Source organism: Electrophorus electricus, chromosome 14 (assembly GCF_013358815.1).
Source record: "Electrophorus electricus isolate fEleEle1 chromosome 14, fEleEle1.pri, whole genome shotgun sequence".
Taxonomy (NCBI): domain Eukaryota; kingdom Metazoa; phylum Chordata; class Actinopteri; order Gymnotiformes; family Gymnotidae; genus Electrophorus; species Electrophorus electricus.
The window spans coordinates 14,247,894-14,257,500 of NC_049548.1; the positions used below are offsets into that span (position 1 = coordinate 14,247,894).

A 9,607-nucleotide genomic window follows, 5' to 3' on the forward strand; every position below is an offset into this window, starting at 1 on the left:
GCCCATAAAAGTCTGTGATTGGTGGCGCTCGGACGCGCTGGGTATCTCGACGAGCTGATTGGCTTCAAAAGAGTGTGGGTTTTAACATGCTCAAACCGAAGCTTGGTTGAAGTTTAGCACTGTTAGCAGATGTTTCCACTGTTGGCAACAAGGAACCAAGTGGTATTTAGAACACTTAGGACAAAAATAAATCCAAAAATATAAATGCAAGACATCCTCAACTTGGAATAGTAAATGTTTATTGCAAATAATATCACAGTTAAGAAGACTGAACTAAGCGTAAGTAGTTTGAACCAAAGTATCCACAGCTGTTATATTTTGCTTTAGTTGTAAAAAGAAAGAAAAAAAAATGTTGAAAGAAGTGTGCATTACTGACCATCTAATGGTTTTGGAACTCATGCAATCATTGACATATTCAAATTAATTACTAAAACCATTAAATGTTAGTGAAAGTGTCAAGATACTATTCTGGAATGAATTCAGATCCAGGTCCTGAGATATTTCAGATGAAAAAAAGGGGGAGAGGTTCTATAGAAAAGTAATATAAGATTAATTTTCTTTCAACACCAATTGTATTGTTCTTAATATTGGTTTGTTAACCACCTAGATGAAGAAGCACAGTCATCTCTTGAACGCCACAGCCAGCCTCCAGACCTCAACAGCCTTGCTCAGAGTGATTGCCTCTGGAAGAATGTCCAGTCCCGGCAATGCAGGGGTGCCTTTTTCCTCCAAATGGATTTCCATAGTGCTTCTGATGCTGGGGGGGTGGAGAGAAACAGTTAGCTTTGCAGCCCATTGTTCGCAACACACACACACACACACACACACATTCCTTTTCTCTCTGTGGCCAGCTGCCTGCACAGGAGGTGGTGAGATCAGGCTCCAACTGACAGATGGACGCCTGGAGGGGTCAAAGTGTGGAGTTTGGCGTCAACAGGACTCGTGCACTCAAAAGGCCCCTGGTCCCCAGGGGACGACTAGGTGCTGGAAGCATGTTTTACTGTGACTGAAAGTACCACTGCAACAAAACTTTAAACATACTACTGATCCTTTGTGGCTTAGTGCCTGGTATTGTTAAGAGTAGTAGAAAATTATGCAACTGGTTTTATGTCTTGATCAAACTATGTATCCAGTCCTTTCCCTCAGCCTTTGGGGGGTTTTTTTAAAGCAAAAATGTGTGGTACTGACATCAATGTCTATTTAATTACACTAATTAAGTGCTTCAACTACAGTGTTGCTATTCAGTAAAACCAATTATCATGCATTTATTTGTGGTTCTTCATAAATGTGACTATCATAGTCAATTATTATGGGGGGAAAAAAACTATATTTAAATGAGAAAACATTTCTAATTTTTGTCTGATCTCAGATGCCATATGAACAGGTTGTGGCCACACAGACTTCACAGTTCTCCCATGCGTGGTGTGGGGATTTACGCACCACATTGGATAAAATACTCAGTGCTGGCAATCAGCCCTTATGGTTTTAAATAGAGAAGAGAGAGAGAGACTGGAATGATTTCTTACTCCCATTCAGAAGAGTAGCTTGTCTGTGATTTGCTGTCTGTCTTCAGCAGCAAGATCTCATGAAGCTCCAATGTGAAAAGCTCAACATCGGTCACATCCAGGAAGTCTCTCACGTCTTTCCTCTCCTCTCCAGACAGCTTCTTCTTAAAATCTTTAGAAAGTCTTGGCAAAGGCTCCTGAGGAGTGAGGCACTTCAAGTCAAAATGCAAAAAAAAAAACTGGCCAGGTGCACTATGTTACCCTAACCATTAAATGAGGTTTTCATGCCATAGTATTTCCCTGTTAAGTTATGCTGTGGAAATGTACTACTTAAAAGGGAGAGTCAAAATGATCATCTGCATAGCACAGCAACCAAAACAACAATCTATGCTAATCAGCCCTATTTCTTCTTTTTTCAATGTAAGGAACCACAGATACATCCAGACTGCTTTCCAATGGAATGATTTAAACATTCAAACACAAGGTCAAACAGCTCAAATCCGCACCCTATGGCACGCGGTTTCAACAAAAGTCAGGCACACTCTGGCCAGCACTTTCCCTGGATTTACCACACACAGCTTGGTCCTCGTTCAGGGTCAACCAAGGTCAAGGGTCGGGGGTCAGAGTAGTGACAAAGCTAAATGATTGAGCAGAAGTCAGATTTATTGGACCTTTTTGCCTTATTAAAACACATGTGGTTTGCTTACCACAGCAAAGATTACACATTACTATAACTATGAATAGTTATTTTCAGATCTGCCGTTTATATTGTAAAGTGTGTTCAATAAAGCATTTAAACCTTACATGCATTAATTTGGCTTTAAACGAAAGATCTCTTTGCTATTATGTTACAAAAAATAACTTCTAGACATGTAAAATACTATTAAAACAACAATTAAGTTATTAAAGGTAATATAATTTCTAAATTTGCCTGGTCACCAAATAATTTCTGCAGTGCTGTAAAATTTAATTTACCCTATAATATACCAAACACATGTAAAGCACATAATTTGAAGATTGTACAAATTTGACCTTTGATCTCAAATTGTAGTACTGCAGTGGTTCTGAAGGCATTTATAGTCCTGCAGAATTAGAATTAGTTTTCATTTTGTCAAAAGCTGGGGTCCTGTAACTAAGCCATTGGAATAGCATCATTTTTTCAAACAAAACTCCAAAGGTGAAGAAGGCATGTCTCAGAAGAGACTGTTGTCATTTTGCCATTTCACCCTTTTGCTGTTTATTTGTTGTTGCTAAGTGATACACGTGTAATTCCAGGCTACTCTTTTATTGGTCATTTTCAGATGTTCATTTTGGCAGCATTCACCCCTCGGGATTTTAGAGCAAAACTGCAGTCTGCACAACATAATGTGCATAATCATCAGATCACAGTAACGGCACAGGGTAAAGCCAACTTTATTCAGTTTCAGAAAGGCTGTCGGAAACAGGATGGGCCACACTACGGCCACACTTGGGCCGGGTGTGGGGGCGGGGCTAGAATGCTCACCTGATCTCTCTGCAGCTTCAGTTCACTCCTCCAGCAGGTGAACAGCTGCCAGGTAGCCGTGCATTGATCCAGCCTGTTTTCTGCCAAGGCCTGGCATACACAGGAATGCATTGGGAATCACACACTAATGCTGTATTTCTGAACATAACTGAGCTGATCCATTCTGGCATGTCATTCCTGAAAGACTATATTGAGCTGTTATAACAGTTTTAATCATTTAACACTAAATCGCTTGTGGACCTAAACCTAACTAATTTAACTATAAACTATAAAGCAAACTATAAAGTGATGTTTTTCACCTTTTGACATTTTCAGACTGAAGATGTGTTAGAATAGCGAGAGGAATCATAGCAGGCTATAACCACCATAGTCACTGGCTACGTGTTAATAAAGCTCGCTGCTGTGGTCCTCACCTTGGCTACTCTGCTTGAGATGTGCTGTTCCATTCTGAGATCGTCTTTCAGGTAAGACAGCAGTGAATCTTGAGCATGTCCTCCAGTTTTGCTCAGAAAGCGCAGACCAATCTCCACAGCATACACACCGTCACACACATCAGTGAAGGAACGCAGACCCATCCTCATGGAGCTGCACACTGATCTCTTCAGTGGTTTCTTGTGAAACCAGTGAGAAATGAGAAATAGTCATTACACTTCCGATGGCAGTGATAACTCAGTGGTTATAGTGCTCTGCTAGTAATTAGAAGGTTGCCAGTTCAAGCACACCCCCCCCCCCAAGTTGTCACTTGGGCCCCTGAGCAAGACCCTTAACCCTCAATTGCTCAAGTTGTATTCAGACATAATTGTAAGCTGCTTTGGATAAAAGTCTCAGGTATATGTAAATTCCCTCAGGGGGCAGGCAATACACATACAATCCTCATGCATGCTTGACCTCTGCAAGAGGTGGATGAACAGCACAGACATTAGAATGTTAGTGAGTGTGGCAAAATGAGAGAAGTTTTATATATATGCTGTTATAATTGAAAACAATCATTTGCTGGTGTGGTTGGTAGTGTTTACCTGTGGTATTTTGGTCCTGACATCTTTCAGGACCTCTGAAAAATCTTGATGGTGCCTCTTCAGATACTTGTCAGTTTCCTACAATTGGTAAAATACAACATTCTTCCCAAAAGGAATATAGGAATATATTTTTTGTTTGTTTCTCAGCGTCAAAAGGCCTGAGAGAATGCAGCTGATTAGAAAGTTCACTGACTGTTTGGATGCGCGGCTTGCCAGCTAAGCAACGTCTATAGAGATGTCTCTCGATTGATTGCAGGTCATAGTCACTAGCGGTTTGTTGGCCTTTCACAAGGGTGTACTGACAGTGAGCTAACACTAGAGGGAGCAGCTCCTTCTCTGGGTGGCACAGAGCAAGGTGACTCTCAGACAGTGCCCCCACAGGTACACTATAGTCTCTGAAGGATGAAAGAAAACAGTTAAAGGAGAAAGCGAGTAGATAAGCGTACATGTTAAGCTTCAAAATCCTTCTCCACTCTCTCTCACTCTCTCACTTTTTCTCTCTCTCTCTCGCTCTCTCTCACACACACACACACACACACACACACACACACACACACACACACACACACCTGTCTTCCTCTTCCTGATGGCTGAGTTTGCGAGCTTCTCGTACTAGACTGTTGTGAGTATCTGACAGTAGATCAACGAGAGCATGGAGGCATGAGCCTGGGCCCTGGCGACTCAGGGAGAGAAACTCAGCAGAACTCTCCATGGAAATATCCTTAGAGCACAAGTCAGGGTCTATACCTACGGCAGCTACCACACACACACACACACACACACACACACACACACACACACACACACACACACACACATTACCTAAACATACCAACATTTGGATATCAAGCAAAACAATTAAACAAACAACAGTTAGCATGTGTTATTGTCTTATTTTCTGTAGCTCCTTAGATGATATTAAACATTCCATGTTCTAAGAGCTGTTCTCACCATTGTTCTCGAGCTCCATTCTGAGATGGTTCCAAGCCATGAAGAAGGTTTTTATCCTCTTGGTCAGTGTATTCTTCTGATGCCCTGTTTCAATATGTCACTTTAATCACAGCAAATGGAACACAACACCTTTCATATCTGCAGCCAATCAGTGCATCAGAAAAGATGATAAAGGTCGGTGCAGTGAGACATGCGTGAACAGGCCTACCTTCAGGCATGCTCTGCAGAAGTGTGCCGATGGTGTGAGCGTGTGTCTCAGTGTCAACAGGCACAACTCTCATCAGATCAGACAACAGCGCAGCCAGGTCAGGTAGGCAAGCCAGCTGCCTTATAAACTGCACCTGTGAAACACACACGCGTGCGTACACGATCGTGCACATGCATACAAACAAACACACACACGCGCGCATAGGTATGCACACATGAAATAGATGCATTTCATTTGTTTGGCTGCATCTGAGTGCATCTCCTGAGTTAGCTACGTTCAAATGGCATTACGACAAGGCAAGGCAAGTGTATTTGTACTTTTCACACAAAATGTCAATTCAAAGGGCATTAACCCCCCCATCACTGATTCTATGTTAGCTATATGCTTACACCGTGAGGTCCACTTACTTTGTCAAGGAAAAGAGAGAGCAGGGGAAATGGTTTTCCAGCATTATTTTGGGCTAGAACCTGAGAAAGGTGCTCTATGCTCGGGGTATCTGAAGGTGTCCAGAAAACTGTGTGTTGGCTGGGACAGTTTGAAGGAAGAGAGAGGAGCGTTCTGGGGTCTCCCTTCAACACCATCATGAGAGCACTGCCACACAGCCTGTTGTCATCGGTGATGCAGTCCTGAGCATCCCTGAGCTTCCGGTTCAAGTCCTGAACACAGGAGCACAAGAATAACTCAGCACAAAGAAAACACTCCACTAACAAATACTGAAAAAGATACATCACACCTAGCATGAGTCAAGAAGGTTATGAAAGTTAGCATTTGTTGGCAGAATGTAGGCAGCTTTAAGTCTAAATGGTTCTTCTGAACAGACCTTTATTATGGGATCAATGACTTCTTGGCAGACCTCCTTTTCCCATTGTTCTCGGGTCTGCCGAGAAGACAATTGTGCTGCCCCCTGCTGGACACCACCTGGTAGAGAATTAAAGAATTAACTGAAAATGTGCACAGCTCTGAGCTGCCTTCTAAACATTATATGATGTTATATAACATTTTCACATGATAGATATTATCATATGTTGTTCACATGATGTTCACATGAACAATTTATCAAAATGTAAAATATGGAAAAATCTAAATGTAGTTTATGATCAACTTGTTTCAGTGGGAATAAGTATTTTCTGAGACCTGTGGGGGGATGTGCTGCGGTGTTGAGGATCAGGTGAATAATGATGGCTGTGTCATCCCAGTTTAGATTCAGACTTTTCCCAAGAACCTCCATGTCCCTTTCCACATGGCCCCACAGGAACTCATTGACGTCATGAACCTTAGGGTGGATCAGTGCACTGATGCCCTGTGAAGAATTTTCACACAAACTTTGAAGTATTCCTTAATCAATAGTCACTCTTACAAGACCAGTGCTGCAAATTCTTATACATGACAATTACTGGTGAATAAAAGTCAGAATTGTGGTTCAATGCTACAGGTTTGGAATTACATTTACAAGGCACTTTTAGCCCAATGACCTACAATTATGAATGAATGCAATCCAATCAATTGAGAGTTAAGGGCCTTGCTCAGATGCCCAACAAGGGCAACTTGGTGGTGGGGTTTGAACTGGAAACCTTCTGATTACTAGTGGAGGACCTTAACTGAGCTACTACTGCACACAAGTCTTATGTCAGCAAGTATTCCAAATCAGAATCGTTGTTGACAGGGCTGTTGACAGTGAACAGCTGATCCTATCGAGCCATTCCATGCAGAATCATACATTTGAACAGCTCTGTGTACCTGGTGATTAAGAGAAGATCCGTGCAGCATGGCCAGATGGAGCCAAAGGCGTAGCACACAGGACTGGGGCATAGGTAGACCTCTGCTGGGAGCATCAGACCTGCGGCCTGCCTCACCCAGGATGTGGCCCTGCCGGGTCTTGTCAGTCAGCCTGCCTTGGACTTGCTTGAACCCAGGAGCTGGACTGTGGTTCTGACCACCTATCTGCACTCCACACGTGTCACACTTCGCAAAAACCATTGGTTTCCCACACTTAATGAAGAAAACAAACAAACACACACACACACACAGAGAGAGGCTTATATCATAGTATACTTGCACGCACATTTCAGGCAAGGTCATAGAGATATATAAAGGAGTGCAGCCCACCTCTCCGATCATACATGGATGACCATTGCTGCAAGCTGTAAAGCAAAAAGAAGGAGAAGAAAAAGAAGAAGAGAAACACAAGTCACCAAATGTTTCCACAGAGAAATCTCCGGGGATGGAAATACTGTGTGCGTTTCCAGTGACACGAAGCCTGAACAGTACGAGTCTGAGTCTATGATATCCATCGTCTCCAAACTTACTGTACATCTTTAAATTCTTTTCCTTCAGCCACTGGTGGACCTGGCTGGTGTTGTCATCTGGCATGGTAGGCAGGAAGGTTTCCTAGACAAAGACAAAGGAAACACCATTCACCTGCATGCTGCATAAACCGCTATGATGAAAAAATAAAAACAGGGTTGGGGGCGCTTGTTATTCATTTATTTATTAAAATTGGTTTTATTTCATTCATTGTTTTATTCTTCCCCAAACTCGATAATGACCGATAGGGTAGCTAATACAAAGGAATGTTCTCTCGTCCTATTAGAATTCCTGTCGAGTACTTCAGCACCCTCAGAGATGCCTTGTCATGGAAAAGGCCTTACAGGCTGTTCAGTGACAGAGGTGACCATAATCAGCTTTTTCTGGCCTCAGTCTCATGTTTAGTTCACAACTCTTCAATGAAAAGCAACTTCTTGAAATCAAAAAGCAATTCTAATAATTAACTTTTAATACAATAATGTATGTTATTAAGCAGTGATTAGGCATTATTCAGTGTGGGTTTACCGTCATAGTCTGTGGCCTACAGGCAATGAGATGGAGAGGGAGGAGCAATCTATTCCCACTATTAAACACAGCGCTGGCATGCACCAGGAGCTCCAGCAGGGGGCGCCTCCCAGCAGATACAGCCCCAGTGATGTGCAGGTAAGGTGTCAGACCTCCAGGCTGATTTGTTAAGAGACTAGTACACAGTTCTCTAAGGTGACCCAGTGTCTTCTCCCTGACAAGATTAATGAGATTGTCCAGCTCCTGGGAAGAACCCTGGGAAAAAAAAAGGAAAAAAAACCAAGACATCTAGTGTCACAAATTCTGTCTTGTCTTTGTATTTTTTTTTAGCACTATATACTGCCTTTTGCAGTATATTCTCTGTTTGTTTTGTTCTGTTTCACTCAATAACAACTATATTATTATTATTATTATTATTATTATTATTATTATTATTATTAGTGTTACTCTTGTACTACTACATTACTGAACATTGAAAGAGTTTTTTATTTACTGGCTGCAGAGCAGGTTCAGCCAAGCGCGAGCAGCAGGTGACCTGTCTGAACAAGGCCAAACAGAGGAGAACGCCCTTCACAGAGTCAGATCTACTCGCGTCCTGGAGAAAAACACAGTGACTTTTCTTCATGTCTATGAAAAGCAAAAAAGCTATTTACAATAAAAACATTTCAACAGATATCATATGGATGAGGTTTGCTGCCTCAGACTTTAGACCAGCAACTTCCAGTTTCAAGCAAATCTTTCCTAAACTGAATTCCTAATGTGAATGGAGGAATGATGCTGCCTGTTTGCGTCCGGAGTCTCGGACCTGCATGTCAGCTCTGAGTTTTTGCGTGCTGCCGTCCAGGACTGCCGTGCCCACCCCATCTCTCAGGGTCCGATAGAGCTGACCACAGCACAGGAACCGGTCTACATCCGCAGGAACCAACCGCTTTGGAGAAGAAACGCAACAGTGACGGCCCGACCGATCGAATGCAGTAAACCCGCATGGAAAAGTCCGCGCTTAAGTGCTTAAGTCGATGCGTTAGTCTTAACAAGTACGCTCCTATGGAGATAAATGGGACGCTGTGAAAGGCAACAGAAAAACAGCTCGGCCCAGACTGGAAAGCGCTTACCTGAAGTCGCAGTAGCTCAACGGGAAGGATCCACTCATAGGGGGCGCTGTTCATTACAGCCTGTACACAGTGGGTGCCAGCCTGCCTGTTAATCGCTCTGAGCAGGTAGACTCTGTACCAGTCATTTTCTCCATACTCACACACTGCCTTCACCTGCTCCAGGAGCCTCAGCTCCCAATCCGCACATCCGCCTGCAAAAGGCATGCAAAAGGTGACCACAGTACACAATATCACATTTAACAAAACAAACAAGAATAATATAATAATTATATATAATATAATAATATATGTGAAAACAGAAACCAAATCAAAATTGTTCTTTCTACATGCTTTAATGCAAATCAACGACAACTGAAGCAAAAACTGCAGGATCGTTACGCCACAACCATGAGCTTGATGTGGATTCACTTGGGTTAAAAACCATCCATCCTCCATGCATCACATAGAAGGCATTTAGGTGTTCTCAGGTTGTGTAGTCCAAT

At 42.5% G+C, this 9,607-nt stretch overlaps 1 protein-coding gene across 1 annotated transcript in view; it reads right to left on the bottom strand.

Annotated features, from left to right (window-relative positions):
- Positions 1–217: 217 nt before the first annotated feature.
- rnf213b (ring finger protein 213b) overlaps positions 218–9,607 on the bottom strand; it is a 31,908-nt gene continuing 22,518 nt past the window's right edge. The window contains exons 45-63 of the mRNA XM_027013065.2: positions 9,126–9,316; positions 8,819–8,941; positions 8,507–8,608; positions 8,014–8,268; positions 7,491–7,572; positions 7,291–7,325; positions 6,922–7,173; positions 6,319–6,484; positions 6,005–6,102; positions 5,592–5,840; positions 5,185–5,317; positions 4,977–5,060; positions 4,595–4,781; positions 4,219–4,420; positions 4,026–4,103; positions 3,423–3,620; positions 3,010–3,099; positions 1,527–1,702; positions 218–757 (exon numbers count right to left, since the gene is read on the bottom strand). Coding sequence (XP_026868866.2) covers positions 622–757; positions 1,527–1,702; positions 3,010–3,099; positions 3,423–3,620; positions 4,026–4,103; positions 4,219–4,420; positions 4,595–4,781; positions 4,977–5,060; positions 5,185–5,317; positions 5,592–5,840; positions 6,005–6,102; positions 6,319–6,484; positions 6,922–7,173; positions 7,291–7,325; positions 7,491–7,572; positions 8,014–8,268; positions 8,507–8,608; positions 8,819–8,941; positions 9,126–9,316 — 2,837 coding nt within the window. The 3' untranslated portion in view covers positions 218–621. The remainder of the gene's footprint in view (positions 758–1,526; positions 1,703–3,009; positions 3,100–3,422; positions 3,621–4,025; positions 4,104–4,218; positions 4,421–4,594; positions 4,782–4,976; positions 5,061–5,184; positions 5,318–5,591; positions 5,841–6,004; positions 6,103–6,318; positions 6,485–6,921; positions 7,174–7,290; positions 7,326–7,490; positions 7,573–8,013; positions 8,269–8,506; positions 8,609–8,818; positions 8,942–9,125; positions 9,317–9,607) is intronic.